We start from the raw sequence: 19,141 nt of genomic DNA, 5'->3' as shown, positions 1-19,141 counted from the left end.
GAAGGCGGGGCTTGGGGAGGCCAACAAATGGGCTGCGGGGGCTTTGAGGAGCAGAAGTGATGGATGTGGGCAGCAGCCAGTAAAAGGCATGCTTGGGGCAATCCGCGCTGTGATTGGCCTGGGCCGGACTGATGGGGGCACGCTGTGAGTGGGCTGCCGGTGGGGGTTTGGGTAGCGGTGAGGCAGGTCCGGGTCTGCTCTGTCTGCTGGGGAGCAGCATGGGGGGCACTGGGGCGGTTTTTGGAGCCTGAGCCCGCCCGGGGTGTAGCAGCGAGCCCCACCTGCCATCACACCCTACGCTGAGGCGGGAGGCGGACCGGTGCTACTGCTCCCACCCAGTGCAGTGTCCCCGGGTGTCCTCCGGGCTTGTGTCCTCCCTCTGTTTCAGGCAGGGCTATGGCGGAGACTAACGGCCCCCTGCAGCTGCTGGAGGTGTGCAAGCAGAGGCTGTCCCGATTCCTCCATGATGCTGAGCACAAGCACTTGGTCTGGCTGCGGGAGGTCGAGGAGCAGGGCATGAGGATGTTGGATAGGTAGGGGCTGCCTTCGGGGGGCTTTCTCCATCTCCAGAGCCTTGACTGAGCACTCCGTGCTTCGGAACCTGCTTCTGTGGGTGTTCCTAGCTGCTGGGGAGCTGGCCTCAGCGTAAAGAGCCCGGCGGGCGCTGGGTTTCAAAGCTGGGCAACTGTAATGTGCCGTAGCTGTGGGTTCAGCAGCGGAGTCCGAGCCTCACCACCAGGCAGCTGGTGCAGCGCCCTGGCTCGTTTCGCACCCAGCGTTTATCCTCCAGGGGTGACCTTTGTTTTGCGGGTAGCAGTATTTGTGGCAAGGGGTAAGCAATCGCTGCCTTCTGTGTTTGTCTGCTCAACAGCAACTTTGGGGCTGAACCCGAATTAATGTCCAAAACACCCTCCCAGAGGAGGCGTCCCAAGAAAAGGCAACCCTCCTGCCTGAAAGAGGACAGTAAGGAGCCCAGCAGGAGGAGGTAGGTGAGGTGGGTTGGGCTGGCTCCGCTGCCTCTGTTTAACAGCCAAACAAAACAGGGACTGTTTCCAGGAAGGAACCTACAACAGTTAGCAAATAGGTTTGAGAGGGCTTGTTGTGATCAATCAGCACTTTGATTCTGGGGAAGGTGTGGGGTAGAGCCGGCTGGTCTCCTTCACTTGTTGTGTTTGGGTTTTTCTTTCCTGGCTGGAAACGAGGACCAGCAAACGTTCTGCTTTCTTGTCTCTTTGGCTTTGTGTTGCGTTTGGTTTGTTCTCAGCGTGACTTTTGGCCCGAGGTGGCTCCTGGTGTTCACTGCCTTCAGTCTTGTGCCGCTGCCTGAGGAAACCTGTGAGTGGAGCTTGCTGCCTGTGAGGTGCAGGAGAAGGTGCTTGGTTGAGCTGGCAGGCAGAGAGGCTCACAGGCAGTAGTGGTGAAACTGGAGAGGAGATTCCAAGTGATTTGCTTAGAACCGGCTATAGGTGAGGCTTTCCAAGGGGTCCCTGAGCAGACAGAAGCTGCCTGCAGGCACATGTGAGGGCAGGATGGTGCAATTGTGATCGAGGCTGTCTATGAGGCTGATTTGCTCCCTCAACGTGGCACTGTTAGTTGACTCTCATGGCCAGCACAAGGTGGTTGAGGAAACCTTCCCTGAGATAAGCTGTGCTGAGAAGCTGTTGTAGAGTGGCTCAACCCTCATCTCTGGCTGTGCAGAAGTGAACAGTTCATGTGTTAAGGCGCTTAAGTTGTGATAAACAGGGTGAAAAAAAGAGCCCAGAAGTTGGTGGGGAGGAGTTAGAGCTAAAAGTCTATTGGGAACCAGTCACAGAGGGTGAAGAGAGCAGCAGGAATGGTGAGGAAGTGCTGGGAAGTTCATGGTGCAGGAGGAGCAGCCACTTAAGCAGGGAGAGCTCTTTAGTGGGTTTCCAGCCATCCGCTGGATTGCTCCCCTGGGGCAGACAAGCCTCGACTGTACTTTCTCCTAATTTAAGCTTCGTTTTGAGGCAGATCTGCTGATGTTACAAAAAGCCCAGGTGGGTGTTAACAGGAAGCTGGTCCTGCAGCTCAGCCCATTGTGTCTGCCCTGCAGGACCAGGCCATTGTTCTTGCTGTCTTCTCTGTGTGTATTTTAAACCCCATTTCTTAGCTTAGTGGTTAATTACTCATTTCCCAATGAGTCTGTTTTGCTGGTTCTAGTGAAAAGGCCCTCTTGTTGCTGGAGGTCAGGACGTGCAATGAAGAGAGCAAGGCTGGAAGGAGGAGGGCAGAGGGTCTCAACTTGAACCCTAGGAGTAGGACAAGGCTCTGGGGCTGGAACACTTTGTTCCTACACCACAGTGGCTTTCTCAGCTGTGTTCTCTGCTTCCACATCAGCTCTCCTTCTCATCTCCAGTCTCCACCTTCACCTGACTGCCACTGGGTCCCTCTGGCATCAGAAGCTGCTTTCTTTGGGTGTGGGTTTTTCCACCTGCTCTCTTGGCTCTTGGCATGGCTCCATCCCCTCCTGGAAAGTTGCCTAACACGGCAGGGAGGATCTCACTGATTGAGTTCCCCAGGCCTCTGTCTGTCTGCTCAGGTGGAGGTGGTTACCATACCAGATCATTTTTTCTTAAGTAACTGATTCAGGCAATTCCTGAGTCCCAGCTGCAGGAGGGTGTGGTTGTTTCCCTGGGTTCCCTGTGCTGGGCTCTGCATGGCTGCATGCCCAGCCTGTTCCCTGCCCTCAGAGCTGTGGGTGCTCACCCAGGCTCTGCCTCCCCACAGGTCGGGGTCTGCTTGTGGCTTCCTGCCGAGGAGGCTCCCCCACCAGAGCCAGTTGTGGGAGACATTGATGTCCCTCCAGTGTGGGTGTCTCTGCTTTGCTGAAGGCAGACAGGGAGGAGCTAGTGGCTTCAGAGTGACTTTACTGTCCTCTGGTGTCAGCTCTGCCTGGCACTGTGGATTACCGGCTGCAACCAGCAGCAAATCCTAAAGAGTTCCAGAAAAATCCGAATCTAGATCTGCCAGAGGGCATCTGGAGCTCTCCAGGTCCAGTTCCTACATGTCACCAGTGATCAGAGAAGGGCTGTGAGGGGGAGTGCTGAGGAAGAAGCTTCCAGACTCACCCCAGAACTTGTCTGCCTCATCCTCTCTCTAAGTCACTTGGGACTAGGACGTTCCTCTGTGGCTTCATTTGCACTTGTGTTTGTTTAAGGTCGTCCAGGAGGAGAAGCAGCACCAAGCTAGGGCTGTCCAAGCCAAGTTCCCAGCGGCGCCTCAGCAAACTGCCACCCCAGGACCCCAGCCAGGAGGCAGAGGTGCCCACACCCAGCTGCTCGGTGGAGCCCCAGGCCAGCCTTGCAGCTGAGTGCCCAGTGCTGACTGGAACACAGCCACCAGAAGCACCAGTTCCTGTGGTGGAGACGGGTCCTCAGGGTGCCCCCTGTGAGGCTGGCACTAGGGAGCAGGTGCCCTGGGGGAATGCAGCCCCTGAGCTGCCTGAGGCCTCTCCTATGGCTGCCATCTCTACAGCCAGGGAGGAGGAGAGTCCCGGAACAGTCAGAACCTCCACTCCCAAGGCTGCTGGAGATGCTGCAATGCTCCACAGACATCAGTCTCCTCAAGGCCTGCCCCTCCAGGACTCCAACAGCAAAGCAACCCCAGGGAGACCAGACCCACGCCGCTGCTCGGGGCACCGAAGGAGCCGCAGAGCCTCCCTGGCAGGGAGACGCTCGCTGGGCAGCAGGAGGAAGAGCATCATCCACAGGTCTGTCAGCAGGGGCATCTCCAGGAAGGCAGCAGCAAGAGAGTCCTCCTCATCCTCAAGCTGTGAGTCCCTGCAGCCCCAGTGCTGGCCTGTGTGCCCTCAGCCCCAGCTTTGGGCCGGGGGTGCTCCACCTCTTGGTCTTCTGGCATGCAGCCGTTGGCTTCTGCCATGCTCTTCAGGCCCTTTGCCTGCTGCTGGGTCCTGTTTTGCTGCAGAAGCTGAAGGAGGTTCTGCTGGGGCACAGGATGGAGGTTGGGTCACCAGGTGGTGGAAGGCAAAGAGCCAAGAAAAATGTGGTCTGGCTGGATCCAGCCACAGGTGTGGTTTGGCTCCTCAGAGGTGGCTGGATAGAGGTTCCTGAACAGAACCTTAGCTGTCTTTGATCTCCCAGCTCTAAAAATCTCTAGCAGCCCAGTGTCTCCAGCCCTGGAAGTGGGATGAAGTTGGCAGAGGGGCCTAAATGTGTGTTGGGTGAGAGGGAGTGACTGGACTGAGAACCAGTCCATGGGAGGGAAGGAGGCTGAGGCATCCAGGCTGTTCTTGGTGGCACCAATTTCCTCACGTCCCCTGTTTCTGCCACTCTGTGAGGCTCTTGTTTGGACCCTCAGATCCTTCCTTCTGAAGCCAGGGTAGCTGCTGCTGAAGCAAGGAGGCCCATGGTGCCTGGCTGCCAGCTTTGAATTGCTGTATCCAGGCACTTGTCACACTGAGCTGAGTGATGCTGGGGGGTGAAGTCAGCCCAGCCCCCCCCCAGATCCGCACAGAGCCGCGTGGGGAGCAGGAGCTGCAGTCGTGGACTGGGAAGTGCTGCCTCTGACACAGGCAGGAGGCTGCTTGTGCAGCTGGAGCAGGCAGAGGAGCTGCTGCTCTACCTCCCCAGCCCACACCAGTTTGTCAGTGGCACTGGGGGAGGTGGTGGTGCTGGTGTGGAAAGCTGGGATGAGCAATCTGAGAGGGAAGCCTGCTGAGACCTGAGCTCCAGCACCATGTGCTGTGGCTGTGGGGAAGCCTCAGGCTGAGCTCCCTACAGCAGCTGATGCTTTTCTCCTCCAGGCCAAAGCTCTGTGGAGGGGGTTGTGGAAGATGATGTGACTAGCAGCACCAGGTGAGGCTGGCATGGAGAACAGGTAGGCAATAATCCCCCAGCACCCTGCGAGGTCAGTTTGGTGTCCCAGGACTGGTTCTCTCGCAGGCTGCTCAGGTGGTGATGTCCCTTGGTGGGGTGATATCTCCAAGTGCATGCTGCTCAGGCCCAGCTCTGCCCTTCAGAAGTCTGCTCAGAGCATGACAAGGTCAAACACTGTGTTAGGTGGGGCCTAGCCCATGCCACAAGACTTGGTACAGGCCAGCAGCATGGGAATTCTGTCCTGGGATCCCTGGCTGTAACTGGCTTCTGGATGTCTGGTGGTGCTGGAGAGCATTCAGCAGTGCTCTGACCTGGGAGGTGGACAGATCTCTGCCTACAGCTCCTGGAGCTTCCTCTTTACCTGCTCTGTGGACCTCTTTAGTTTGGTGTGTGGTGGAGTCTCTGTGGCCTGGCTGGAATGGTTGCTGTTCCTCTGGATGTGCTCAGATTGACCTGCATGTCCCCAGGGCCCCCTAGGCTGGCTCCATCACACCTCACCCCCATAACTCGCCCTTTAAGGAGCTGAAATAATTAAAGTGGCTCTTTTCTTACAGACCCAGGCTGGAACCCAACCCCCCAGGTGTAGAGGTAAGTTCTAAAGAGAAGCCTGCAACTTCTCTGATCATCTTCATGCCTGGGTTAGTGTTTTTTGAGCCTTGTCTTTGGAGCAAGAAATGTGGCCAGGGATTGTCCTGCCATGTCCTTCGAGCTCAGTGAAGGTGCTGACAGGTTGGTTGGTGCTCCCTACAGGAGCTTGGGCAGCTGTTTTGCTCCTGGTGGGAAGAGACATGTCATACCCTGATAAGGCCTCTTCAAGATGGAGCACTTGGAGGTGCTCAGCCAGGTGCCCAGCAGGCAGCAAGCTGGGCACAGTGCTGGTGTGTCCTGTGGTGTGGCTGGTCTGAGCTGCAGAAACAAGGGGGACACTTGGAGGTAACTGCTTACCTTGGCCACCTGCAGCAGGACAGAGAAACCCATCCCCTCCTCTGGGCTGGCAGAGCACCTCCTGTGTCCGTGCTGGGACCCAGCTGAGCTGGGGCTGCTCTGCAGCTGCTGCTGCTGTCAGGTGGCTCTGCTCCAGGTTGGGGTGGTGGCAGCTCAGCAGATCTCAAAAGCTCCTTGGGTTTTTTGGGAGCAGCTGCTAAGGGCACGCTTGTTCCCTTCTCCTGCAGGCTCCTGATGACATCCCTGCCTCGAGCAGAAGCATGCAGGCTGCCAGCCCCTTTGCTCAGTGCTCCGTTCCTCAGCACCAGGAAGGTAACTTGGAGCTGCTGAGGCATTCCTTGAGTGAAGGCCCAAAGGCACTCAAAGAGCAGGGTCTGTGGGGCATGTAGGGCTCGTGTTGAGACCAAGCCATCTCTGGGCAGGCAGGATAATCTCCCAGGCAAACTTCTGATCTCCTGGAGGTGGGGGACATGCAGTTAGATAAGCAAAGACATCTTGTCACTGGGTCCTGGCCAACCTCAGTCTTACTGTGGCAAGCAGGATACCTGGAACAGATTGTTCCTAGACCTGGAATCTTCCAGAGAGTGCAATACTCTGTTCCAGCACCTACTTTGGGTGGCATCCAGGGGGCTCTGAGCATGCTTGGGCTCCACAGGTGACTTGCTTATGGTGCTAACTGCAGGTTTCTTCACAGGAAGCTGTGCTGGTCTGAGCAGTGAGCCCCAGAAAGAGAGCCAGGAACCACCTCACTGTGCCAAGCCCCAGGAGAACCCCCCACACACATGGTATGAGACAGTCGTGAGGAGAATGAGCCACTGGGCTGGAGGGACCTTTGCAGCTGTAGACAAGCTCTGGGGGGTGGTTCCTTTACCTTTGCCATCACACTGCCACCGTGGGTTTGAAGTCTTCTTTGGCCAAACCTTGCCTCCTGGGAGTCTCTTGTGGCTCCTTGAGCCAGTTTTGGGTCAGGGCCACAGGTCTGTTGGGAAGCAGACACATGAGCTTGGGCACAAGGCAGTGAGGGTGATGGAGGTGAGACACTTAGCTCAGACTCTGAGCTGCTGCTCAAGGAGTGGTGTCAGGAGGCAGTGTGAGAATGTGACTGAGCTCATTCACCTCTTGTGTAAGTGTCTGGGACACCTGACCTGTATCTTCACTGCCTGCTGTTCCACCTGAGGTTTCAGCTGCCTTTAGCTTTGCCCTTGGTCTCTGCTGCTGCCTGTGCTGGGGTCAATTTTCTGGAGTGACAATGACCTCAGATCTCACATGGGTCAAGACCTGCTGCCTTCCTCAGGGCAACTGTGGAGCTGGGCCCTGGCTGTGCACTGAGGCAAACATTTCTCCCTGGCACTGGGAGGTGCCAATGAGGGGCTTCTTACATGGGTAAATCTAAGTGTCCAGAGTGCTTGCAAAGCAGGGGAGGTGAGCTGGGCTGATAGCACCAAACACAGCCAAGCTGTCTTGCTCCCTGGGGCTCAGGGTGGAGAAGCAGAGTGAGCAAGATGTTGTGCTGCTCCAGAGCTTGGGAGGGCCCTGCCCATGGTGTGTGCCCTTCAATTATGTGCCTGCCCTAGGCCTGGCTGTGGTCACAGGAGGTCCCTGTCCTCCACTAGCAGTGAGCAAGCCCAGGGGAGTCTGAAACAGCTTGGGGCCCAATGGGAAGCATGCTGGTCAGCTAAGGTGCCTCTTGCTGACACCACCAGGACAAGAACCTGCAGGCAGGCAGTGGGTGCCCTCTGGAGCAGGCCACAGCGTCACGTCCTGTCCCCACTGGATGACAAGCAGAAGAGTTCAGCAAACCAGACCCCATCTTCCTCCTCCCCAGCCAGCAAGGTGAGTGGGTGCTCTGGCCCCGTGCTTTCCTTGCCCGGGGGCAAGTTCTCACCTCTTGTGTCCCCTCGCAGGTGGTCAGGCCACTGAAGAACTTCCTGCAGGCTGTGCAGCACAACCAGCTGCTGGCCAGCCCGGGGCCCTCTGGGCAGGGTGGGGGCATCAAGAGCTTCATCAGGCGCAACACCCCCACCAGGCCCAATGTCAAGGTCAGAGCCCCTCTTCCCTTGCAGGGCTGGGGTGGAGGATCCTGTCTGGGGGAGCAGGGGGGAAGTGTTGGCTTCCAGAAGCGTGAACACCTCTGATCCTCTGCTGGTCAGGGTGAGCTGCCCTTGCAGCTCCACTGCAGCATCCCCAGGGGAGGGACACTGTGGGGTGCTGCCGTGGGTCACCTGTCCACACACCAGCACTGACTGAGGGTCTTTAGCACCAGCTTTCAAACCTTCCTCAGGCAGAGAGGGCTCAGGTGCTCCATCAGTGGTTGGTGGAGATGCTTCATAGTTTGGGGCTGCGGAGCCAGGGGGAAGTGGGGAGCTCTTCTCTGTGCAGTGGGAAAGTGTCTTGTGTGGGGCCAAGAGACAGGCACTGTGGGTGCAGCTACCCACGGTATGGATGTGCTGTGAGGGGGGGGGGGGGGGGGGGGGGGGGGGGGTCTGGTGTCACTTCCAAAGCCTCAGTCTTGTTTATTTTCTCTCTCTTCTCTACAGGGAGACTTTGTTGTAAGTAGACACCTGTGATAGCAGGGGCTGGGCAAGGCTGTGCTCCTGCCTCACGAGCACTTCTCTCATTCTGGCATCCACACAGCTCTGTGTGGATGGACACAGACAGGCCAGGAGGCCCAGCAGTGGTGGGGTGGCAGGGTCTCTCTGGCAAGGCCTTTCTGAGGTGTGTTCTGTTGGCACTGGGACCTGCTGGGAAGCCTTTTGGCCTTGGCAAGGCTGCCTCTGTATTCCTTCTGCCCTGCTCTCACTGCTGCTCATGGAGGTGATGCTGTCCCAGAAAAGGAGCAGTAGCTGCAGGTGGCTACCTGTCCCCAGAGCTCTTCCTTTGCCCTGCAACTGGGGCACCGAGGTGATGCCCTCCTGCCACTCTCCGTAGCTGGGCCAGCACTGTTACCAAACCCATGGTATTTCTTCCCTGCTCTTTGTTTCCTTCCATGGCTGTGGGTAACCACAGCAGGCAGCTGCCTGTCCCCTGGCTGGCTGGACACCAGCAGCCCAAGGATGGGCACAGGCCCTAGCAGTGGGTACAGCTTGAACTCTTCTTTGTCAGGAGAGGGAGCGGCAGAGGCTGGAAAGCCTCAGAAAGAAGCAGGAGGCTGAGGAACAGAGGAGGAAGAAAGTGGAGGAGGAGAAAAGACGGCGTCAGGCAGAAATGAGGCAGTGAGTTGAGTCCCTTAGCTCCTGCCTCTTCAGCACTGGGCTGCCTGGGAGCTGGCAGCATGGCTGTGCCCAGCTCTGTGCCCACCATGTGGAAGGGGCACATTGCAGACAGTGCTGCCTGGGCACCCCAAGCCCTGATGATCATGGCAGAGAGCTCTTGCTCTGTGTTGGTGCAAAGCAACTGCTGATGCCTGAGCTTAGCCCAGGAGCATGCTGGAGCTCAGCTGGGGCAGGAAAGGCCCAGGAGCCATGACCCTCAGCAGGCCCCTGCTCCCCATCACCCTGGGTGCAGGGCAGGGAGCTGACAGCCCCTCTGGCCCCAGGAAGAGGGAAGAGCGGCTGAGGAAGGCGCTGCAGGCTAAGGAGCGGGTGGAGCAAATGGAGGAGGAGAAGAAGAGGAGGATGGAGCAGAAGATACTGCAGAGTGATGAGAAGGTGAGAAACTGGGTAGCCCTTGGCAGGAGCTGCAAAACCAGGAGGTGGCAGCTGGTGTGATCCATGCAGCCATGGGTCTGCTGCTGTCACTGACCAGGGAGTGGGCAAGCCTGGGCCCGAGCCACTGCAGTTCTACCTGTCTGGGGAAGGCTTTTCTGCTCAAGCTTTGTAGTGGTTCTGAACGTTCCTTCTCTGACACACAGCTCCTGAGGAGCATGGCAGTGTCACTCCCCTGTCCTGTGTGCAGTGCACCACCAGCTATGTACACATCCAGACACACTCTGCTTGTGAGCTGGGAAAGAGCTGCCAAGTGGGCAAGGGTTGTGCTCATGCCAAGCAGATTTGGCTTCTGTGTGCCTTGTCTGCCCCACTGAGGGCCAGAAGATGAGGAGCACATGAGGATGGCTTTGGGAGTCATGTAGTGGTCTCTGCCCCTTTCCCCTCTCATTCCAAGCCATGGCTGTCTCCTCACAGGGCTTGTAGGAAGTGGTGGACTTGCTGCATGAGGTTGGTACTAAATCTGGTAGAGGCGTGATGCTTGTTGGCTGTTCTCAGCTCTTGGAACACCACAGGGTCTCTGAAGCAATCCCCATCCTCTTGTTTGGACAAGGATTTGTGTGTCCTCAGGGTGGTGGAAGAGACCTGTGGCTTTCTCAGGTACGTCCCTCACACCTGCGGGATGAGAAGGTGGCAGAGGAGCGGAGCAAGAAGAAGGTGTCCAAGAAGCTGGAGGAGGCTGATGCGCGGAAGCAGAAAGCGCCAAGGAGGGTAAGAGCAATTCCAGCTTGCTCCTGCATGTGCAGAGGGGAAGGAGTAGCAGGGAACCTGTGCACTGTCCTGCCCAGGAGGATAGGGATTGGTTACAGCTACCTTTGGGTCTGTTAGGGGTTGGTGTGAGGTTTGAACGCCTGAGAGGACAGAAGGGAGAAGCAAGATGTGGGAGGTAGGAATGAGGTACAGCTAGACCAGGCTGTCTCCAAGCATTTGCTTCATATCCTCCCTTTTCCCACTTGATCCTGGGGAATTACAAGGGATTTCTTCTTCTTCAGGAGGAAAATGATCTTGAGAAGCAAGAACCACTGCAGAAGAGAGAGGATGAGGTGAAAGGAAAGAAGGTCTGGGAACTGAGAAGTCTTGTAGAGCAGCGACAGGTGGAATACATGAAGGAGAGGTATCATTTTGCTGCCCTGGAGGGACTGGCCATGGGGAAGCAGAACATGCAGGCAGTGCTGTTGAAATCAGCAGGCTGGCCCAAGGGTCTGGCTGCTCCCAGCTTTAGGATGCTGAAGCAAGAGGCTACAAGACTGGTACAGGGACATGCTCTGGTCCCCAACTAAACTAGAGTGGGTTTTCTGCAGGGATCACAAACAGCGATGGAGAGAGAAGGTCCTCCAAGTCCAGCTGGAACCAGTGGGGTTCGCTGAGAAGAACAAAAAGGTGAGGAGTGAAGTGGTCATGGAACAGCTTCTCTGGCGAGCTGGGGAGGAGAAAATACACAGGCTGGATTCAAGTTCAGGCTTACTTCTCAAGCACCGTTCAGGTTCTGAGCTTGGGCTGTGATACTGTAGAGGGAGACAAACACACCGGATGAAAGCCAAACGTGGCTGGGTGTTGTGATCTGGGCTGGAACAGGCTCTGCTGGTGCCCCTAGGGTTGTGGCTGTTTTGTCTCTGGCAGGAGAGTCCTCTCAGCCCCATCACGAGACAGCTGATAGCCACACAATAACACCTCAAGGAACAGCTCCAAGCGACATTCACTGTGACACTTAAATGCACGTGGAAATTAGTCAGGGATTGATTTATTCCTCTGACGTTCCCTTGCTGTGTTTGGAAGTTGTGGTCCTCACAACTCTCATGGCTTCAGGCGACTCGGTTGCACCTAGACAAAGAACATTGCAGCTCAGTCAGGCTGTTTGTCTCACAGTCACAGGAGTGTTTTCTTTCTGCTCTCAATATCTCTCTTCTGCTTGCTTTGTTAGTAAAGACTCCACCCCTAGATGCTGCTGCTCTGAAGGACAAACCCCTCCTGTCCTTGCTCTTGCTGTTCTTGCTCCCTAGGTCTGTGCCACCCAGACCCCTTTGCTGTGTCATTTTAATGCTGATTTGATGGAGCTAGAGTGGGCTTATACAAGACAGACACTGAACCTCTGTGCCTGCAGTTCTCTCTTTCCTGCTGGGTGGTACAGGAGAAATGCCTGGAAAAGTGCTTTGGGTTGGGAAGGAGCTTAAGCAGTGAGGGTTTGTTGTTTTTTCTTTCTCTTTGTTTAGGAGGAAGAGAGCCCCAAACTGCTGCAGCAGCTGCCTGGGCAGGAGAAGAGAGACAAGCCAGCAGAACTTGCTGCTGTGGCTTCAAACCCCTGGCTCAGAGCAGCAGCGGTGAGCATGGGCTCTGGAGACCTTGCTAGTCTGGACCTGAGCAAAGGCAGGAGCTGCTTCGTCTCTTGAGTCATGGGGCTGGGTTTTCTCTGCAGGCTGAAGGGTTGTGCAGGAAATCTGACTCAGTTCCAGAGAGTCTGGTTGTTTTGCTTGGGTGAACACGAATGAAGAGTGACTTAATTCCTGCATCTTAACAGAAGGAGGATGCTCTGCAGGAGCCCCAGCAGCTGGGAAAGGAGAAGAAAATCAAGGAAGCAGAAGCTCTGCCTGCTGCCTGTGACACGTGGCTGAGCAAAGCGATGAAGGTGAGTCCTGGTGCCAGCGGAGCAGTCAGAAAGGGGTCCGTGGGGTCTGCTGTGGCTTGGGGCCGGCATCACCCCTCCAAGGTGAGGCAGGAGATGACATCCTCCCACCTGGACTGGTGGGGTTGAGGGGGGCTCTGCTGTCCTCCGTGGTGCGTAGCCCAGAACTTGGCACTGGGAACCTGGAGGAAAAACAGTTTTACCTTGGGGACGCTGCTGGGGATGGCCGTGGGGTGGCAGCACCCGACGAGGCGTCTGGAGCTGCTGGAGCCGGCGACTGAGGAGGGGGAAAAGCTGAGCTGAGAGCCAGGCTGAAGCCCTGGCTTGGGGCTGCCCGATTTGGCTTCCTCCTGCCCGGCTTCTCCAAGCCATGGCTCACGGCAGAGCTCTGGAGAACACAGACCTGCTGTGGAACACGTGGAAGAGCCTGATCAGGGAGCCAAGGGCTTAACCTCCCCTGCAGTGCTCTTTGGAGGCTCGGAAGGACAGGGAGTGGCTGCCCCTGAGCGGAGTGAGGGCTGATGTGTGTTGGGGCTTAACCCCAATTTCCAGCCGAGCACCACGCAGCCGCTCGCTCCCCCCCCGCCCCAGCGCGACAGGGAGGAGAATGGAAAGAGGAGAAGAGTGGAATCTGTGGGTGGAGATAAGACCAGTCTGATAGCTGAGATGAAACGAAATAATAATGATAGGAATGAAAGGGACGATAACAAAAAGAGGGGAAAACCTCGAGGCAGCAAAGTGATGCACAATGGCATTGCTCCCCACCCGCTGACTGCTGCCCCTGAGCAGCCAGCCTGGCCAGCTCCCCCAGGTTCATATGATGTCCTATGGTCTGGAATGCCCCTTGGGCCAGCTCTGTCTCCTTCCTGTGCCCCCAGCCCACTCCCTGGCAGGGCATAGCATACAGACCTTGGCCTGGTGTAAGCACTGCAGCTGATCGCTGGGTGCAATCCCACTAATCCATAGCACAGCTGAAACCAGGACAGACCTGCAGGACTTCTGCTCTTCCCAGTTCCTCACCACAAGACCAAGGAGGATCTTGGAGCCAGCCTGCAGCTCTGATGTGAAGCAGAGCCAGGGGTTCTCCTGGCCAGGCCTTGGCCGTCAGCTGTCCCAGCTCTGGTCTCTGCAGAGCTGCCCCTGCTGCAGCTCAGCTTTCAGCAGGCTGAGGGCTCAAGCCAGGGGCCAGGACCATAAAGCTAAAAGGATCTGAGCACTTCTGGGGGTTACTGAGGATCTCCACGCAGGCTGCCTGTTGGGAACACGATGGGTGTTCAGTTAACCTGTGGCTCAAAGGCATTCCCTGCACAACCTGGTGAGCTTTTTGGAGCTGCTGGTGTTTAGGTGAACTGGCACTGGAGAGGAGTGAATCTGCTCTAGCGAGCCAGCCCTCGGCTCTCACTTCTGCCTCCCTTCCCAGAGGAATTCCATGCCCAGCATGTGGCACTAGGATCTCACCTCTTCACTCGTGATGTGTGATTGGAGTGAGGGTCCTGCCTAAACACCTCAGCAGCATCTTGCTGGGGGAGCTGAGACCTTTCAGTGTCTGTTTCTCTCACTGTTGTTGGAGCTCTGAGAAACAGTTTGCTGAGGTCAATCTGTGTGGCTCTGTTGGCATCCAGTCCCGTGTGGCTCCGCTGCCTGCCCTCACTGGAGCCTTTTGCTTTCAGAAGTCTTTCTCTTCCTCCTGCCTGGGGTCCTCAAAGGTGGATGCAAACAACTATGGGATGGATCTGAACAGTGATGACTCCACGGACGATGAGAGCGAGCCCCGGAAACCTGTCCCTGCCTGGGCCGAGGGTAGGTGTCTGTTTCCTTTGATCCCTCTCCGGGAAGCTCCAGATTCACTCAGTGCAGCCCCAGCTTCCCCGGAGCGAGTCCAGCAGACCGAGGCTGCCGCAGCTGCTGGCTCTGAGCAGGGAGGAGCTGCAGCTGCTGTCAGAACCCCGGGGGCTCACCGGCGAGGGGGCAGCTTGTCCTCCTGAGGGACACCGAGGTGGTCTGGGATGTGTTCGGTGTGCTGGTAACTCAGCACATCCTGCTGGACAGTGGAGAGCCTGCAGGGCTCAGAGCTCTGCAGAGAGCAGGAGACTGCTGCTGGCACTCGCTGGACAGGTGAGAGTGGCCCAGACATAGAAGGAGAGCCAGGGTCCTGAGGGAAAAGGCACCTCAAGCAGCACCAACATCTGCCTGCTCACGACTCTGTGTCTTTGCTGTGCTTATTTCCACAGGGTCTCAGCTAAACCAAGCCGTTGTGCACCAGTACTACCACCCGGTGGACGTGGACGAGATCTTTGGGCTGATCCTCAGCCCCAAGCTGGAGGACATCTTCGGCAAGAGCAAGCCTCGGTACTTCAAGCGTACCAGCTCGGCCGTCTGGAACTCCCCACCCGGCGTCCAGCCCACCTGCAGCTTCAAACCCTGAGGGCACAGAGCCTTGTCGGAGGGCAGCGTGGGCGGTGGTTGTGTGCTCTTGGTGCCTGCCTACGATTTTAAGTTGTTTTGGTTGGTTTTGCACAGAAATAAATTATTAATATACCCTGGTGTTTGTGTCCCTCTTTCCCCTCGACACGGGGATGGTGCTGGGTAGAGATGGGTGGCTGTGGTCCCTACCAGGACCTCTTGTTTAGAGCACATTCCTAGGTGCTCAGGGATGAATTGGTTCAGCTCTGGGGAGCTTTCTTGGGTTCTCTGGGGCTTTCTAAGGCTTTCTTGGATTCTTCCATATTCCTCTGGAGGTCTCTTGTGTTCTCCTGGGCTCCCAGGTCTCTCTTGGCACTACTGAAGCTCTCTTGTGTTCTCCCTGGAGGCTTTTTCCTCAGGTTCTCTGTGCTCCTTTGACCTCATTCACAGCTCTCAGGTGCTTTTGGGGTGGCTATGCCACCTCTGGGCTGCTTTCCTGGTGTCTCTTTCCCCAGGCTCTCTAGGGCTGTTTTGAGCTTCTCTGCATGTAGGTCTAGCTGTCCCCTGCCAGCTGGCTCGTGTCCCTCACTGTAATCCTCAAATTACCTTGTTAGACATCACCAAGGAGGCAACAACTTCCAGACCTTGGCAGAGGATGGGAGCTGGAGCTCAGGCTTTCATCTGGAGGTGCCAGGCTGCAGGATGGAAGAGGTTTGGTGGCAGGAGGAGATGGTGCCATCACTTGGGGATGAGCAAGTTCTGTTCCATGCTGGCACAGGTAGCACCCACCAGACCACAGGCTTTTGGAGTCCTGGCGGCGGTGGCCCTGCGGAAGCTGCAGCTCCCTCCCCCAGCTCGGGACTCTCACATTCCATGACCTTTCTGCACCTCTTTTTGTTATTTTTTCCTTTTTTCTCAGCACTGCCTCCTTCCTCCTCATGCTGCACGGGGGGCTATGCTGAAGGCACAGAGAACCTCATGGTGATTCAGCTGCTTTGGAGTGCTGCTCAGGCGGGGGCATACCAGTGAGCAAACAGCCAAAGCTAGAGGGTGGTTGGCTTTTGCCAGTTCTCCCCCCAGATTCACCCCATTACAGAGCCAAATGTCTCCTCTTGTGTCCCATCTTCAGGGTAGACCCTGCCCTGGTGGCCCATCATACCTTCACTGGGTGCTGCAAGTGGCTCTGCTCTCCCTTGGGGACTTGAACAGGCACTGGAGACAAGTCATGGGCTGCTTGGTCAAGTGAAAGCTCCAAAGCCTGAGACAACTTCCTCTGGGTAACCCTGCTGGAGCAGGGCAGGGTGGATGAGAGGACCTTTAAAGGTCCCTTCCAACCCACACCATGCTGGGATTTGGGAGTTCTGGTTTGTGATTATGGAGCATTTACTCCAGCAGGGTGGAGAGCAATCTGAATGGAGCCAAACCGAGCCTGTTGCTGCTGGCAGGAGCCTGCACATTGCCCTTCCCTGGGCTTTGCCCTGCGTGGTCAGGCTAAGGTCAATTAGAGAAAACTCATCAATGTTCAGGGAGTGTTTTTTCAGACAAAGGGAAGGTGGCAGGTGTTGAGAGACTCCATGCCCAGCCCTAGGCTGCATCTAGCCCATACCTGAGACAGGGCCATGTGGTGCTTGCTGCAGCCTATGGTTGTGGTTCTCACCAGTGCCCTTCCTCTGACCTGGCTTTGCTCTGGCAGGAGGAACAGTGGTGGTCTGATGGGTGCTGCTCCCACCAGTGCAGGGCCTTGTCAGCAGCCCCCAGGAAAACATCCACATCCCTTGCTGCAGTTCCAGCCTGTCCTCCAGTGAAACCTGCTCACTTGGCAGTGGGGACAGGAGAGGATGTGTGATGCCCCCCAGCAGCTCTCCTTACGGCTCCCTGGTGCAGGAAGCTGTGTGGCCCTGGTTTCACCCACAGCTCCATTTCATGGCCAGGTGAGTTTCTGGGGCTGGAGGTGCTGCCCTGGATGTTACTGTGGATGATCCACTGTGCTGGGGACCAAGAGGGTGTTGTGAGGAGCCCCACAGCCGGGCCACAGGTCCTGCCACCACTTCAGGTTGCAAACTGAGTGCCGTGGTGCCCACTACCAGGAAATCTCCTGCTTTTGATCCACAGCTCTGACCACCCATCAGGAGAAGAGATGTGACTGTTCTCCTTCTGTCCTCCTCTCCACCACTTGGATGCAAATGCATTTAAACGAGGGGGAGCTCTCAGATGCTGTCTGCCCTGGAAGAGATGCAGCCCTGCAGGCAGATTTACCGAGACAGGCTCCTGGGACCCATCCGGGCTCCTGGGGATAGGGGCAGCCTGGCTGGCAGCTGCGGGCAAGCGGGGCTGAGAGGAGGCTTCCTGCTGCAAACACTTCCCCAGAAACAGGACAGTAAAAATGGGAAAAGGGTCTGGAAACAAGCTTGGAGCGACCCCCCAGAGGTCTCCCAGCTGTGGGTCTGCTCCAGAAATGCCCTTTCGGCGGCGCTGGGCTCCGCGGGGGCTGCGTGGGTGGGCTGGTGGGGTCAGCCCGAACTCCTTCCCACTCTGAAAGGCCCAGCAAGCGGGTGGCAGCTCCTGCAGGGACGGTGTCCCTGGGACTTTGATCTCAAGGCTTTGCCGAGGAGGCCCGAACCGAGCTGTGTTTGGCCCCGAGGGCCGTGGGCTGGGGCAGTTCTCTCCTGTATTTGCTGCCAGCACAGCCCGAAGTGCTGGGAGAGGAGAGCCCTCGGCGCTAAACGGTGCTGGGAAGAGCTCTGCAGCCAGGCTCGGGTCTTATCGCTAATTATGTGTCTGTCTGAGCCGCAGCTGGCTCCTGGGATGTCTGGGTGGATTCGGCTCCTGGAGTTTTCCCTGGAAGCCTGCTAGGAGCCCGGGCGCCGAGCCGCAGCAATGAGGCACCCAGGCACTGCCTGCCTGCCGCCGGCTGCAGCCGTCCCGAGGGACCGGGGAGCGAGCAGCCCCTCGGTGCTGCAGCTGGAACACCGGGATCGGCTTCGCAGAGGGAAGGAGCAACCAGAAAACATCAAAACAGGGAACACCCGCACAGCTCCAGTGAGGGCGGGCTGGGTTCGAAAGTGCCTCCTTCCTAAAAATGCCAGAGCCAGGCGGTTGCGATGCTGCCACAGCGAAACGTGGGCATCCTGGTGATCCAAAAAGAGACGTGTTCGTGGCCAAAAGCTGGCAGTGGGGAGTGGGGCAGCTCGCTCCAGCCCGCTCCGGCCCCTCCTCAGCCTAAAGAAGAAGGGGATCGGGATTTTTCAGCTCGCGTGGAGCAAAACAATGAGCGTCAACCTGAGGCACCTTCCAGGTCTGCGAGCAAACCACCCCAGAACACAGCCCAAACCAAACCACGTCCCAGCTGGCGGCGGGCTGGAGGGGAGCTGTGAGCTGGAGGGCAGGGATGTCAGCTGGGGTGGGTTGGCTTTTAAATGCAAAAGCAGCCCCCGCCCCTGCCCTCTCCTGCCAGCACCTGGGGTGAACACACGTCAGGATGCCATTTCCCCCTCTGCCCGTGCCGAGTCTGCTCTTGTTTCGAGAGGCCGGGAAACCCTGATTCACCCCATCCCGCGGGGGTGCTGCCCAGGGCCGAGGGGTGCGGGAGAGGCTGGGGACCAGCCGAGCCTGTGGCAGGGAGCAGGGCGCCGCCCCTCTTCCCACTCCATCCTGCCCCCGTGTCTCGGTCTGGGGTGCCGTTCCCCCCCGCGGCTGGGGGGGTCCCCCGAGTGGGGGCATTTCCACCCTTCACTGGCGTCTCCATCACTCGGCGGCTCCGCATCCTGCTCTCCTGTTGCTCAGAGATGTGGAGGCAGTTGCTAAGAGACACCGAAACGTCAGCATCTGGCCCTCAAGGAAAAAAAGAGAAAAAAAAAGAGAGACAGAGAAAGAGAGAGACAAGGGAGGGCGAGGAGGAGGAGGGGAGGAAGGAGGTGGGGAAAGACCTGCTCCCATCGCCAGGCTCGGCAGCAGCCTTGGCCGTGGCTGTGGGAGCCATTCGCTCAACATGGTGGCCTCGGGGGTGAGGGCGGCTGCCCAAGGGACCCCCCCACCTCACAACTAGACCCCCACTCACCCCCCAACCAGCGTGAGTACTCCGGGGACCCCTGCACCACTGCAGGGGTGGGAGGGCTGGAGGGGAAGGGGGTGGTGGAGAGGGCGGGGGTGGCCATCGTGTCCCCTTGGCACCACGGGAAAGGATAGAGCCAGGGAGGGCACGGGCGAGGGAGGATGGAGGAAAGACGGCCAGGAGGTGGGCGCACAACAGTAGGCCTGGGGGTACATAGGAAGGCTGCTGGGGGGGGGGTCATCCTCACGCAACATGGGTGCCAATGGCTGAGCCGGTGGCATCAGGGGGTGGGCAGAGGGCTGAGGAGTGAGCAATCTCTGTCTGTGCCCACCACCCGCTGGGACGAGCTGACCAAGGTCAGTGGGGTTGGGGGGGGGGCTCTTTCTTGGCAAAAATCTTTGGAGAGGGGCACAGAGGAGCGGGGTGGCCTTGGCAGAGGGGGCATGGGGAGGCTGCGGGTGCCCCCCGCAGCCGCCCCGAGCCGCACGAGCCACAGAGCCCGCCCCCAGCAGGGTGTGTGGCTGGCATGGCTTCCTCCTGCCCCTCTTCCTCGCAGGCAGCC

At 57.7% G+C, this 19,141-nt stretch overlaps 1 protein-coding gene across 4 annotated transcripts; it reads left to right on the top strand.

Moving 5' to 3' along the window:
- The first annotated feature begins 80 nt into the window (after window positions 1-80).
- Window positions 81-14,664, top strand: LOC135186094 (inner centromere protein-like). 4 transcript variants are annotated; one of them, XM_064163497.1, is made up of 20 exons: window positions 117-144; window positions 389-533; window positions 872-985; window positions 3,179-3,792; window positions 4,784-4,835; window positions 5,411-5,444; window positions 6,029-6,113; window positions 6,496-6,586; window positions 7,505-7,634; window positions 7,706-7,840; window positions 8,339-8,350; window positions 8,904-9,013; window positions 9,337-9,448; window positions 10,106-10,216; window positions 10,498-10,619; window positions 10,807-10,885; window positions 11,716-11,823; window positions 12,021-12,128; window positions 13,796-13,925; window positions 14,357-14,664. In XM_064163497.1, the coding sequence occupies exons 1-20, from the start codon at window positions 132-134 to the stop codon at window positions 14,548-14,550; spliced, it is 2,499 nt and encodes an 832-aa protein (XP_064019567.1). In that variant the 5' UTR covers window positions 117-131; the 3' UTR covers window positions 14,551-14,664. The 4 variants fall into 4 exon arrangements, with proteins under 4 accessions (XP_064019569.1, XP_064019568.1, XP_064019567.1 ...); XM_064163496.1 differs by having other exon boundaries at window positions 10,076-10,216; XM_064163498.1 differs by lacking the exon at window positions 11,716-11,823 and having other exon boundaries at window positions 91-144; window positions 10,076-10,216.
- Window positions 14,665-19,141: the final 4,477 nt, after the last annotated feature.

This window comes from Pogoniulus pusillus, chromosome 24, assembly GCF_015220805.1.
Source record: "Pogoniulus pusillus isolate bPogPus1 chromosome 24, bPogPus1.pri, whole genome shotgun sequence".
Taxonomy (NCBI): Eukaryota; Metazoa; Chordata; class Aves; order Piciformes; family Lybiidae; genus Pogoniulus; species Pogoniulus pusillus.
Note: the sequence above shows the minus strand (reverse complement) of the source record. Positions and strands in the feature narration are given on the sequence as shown.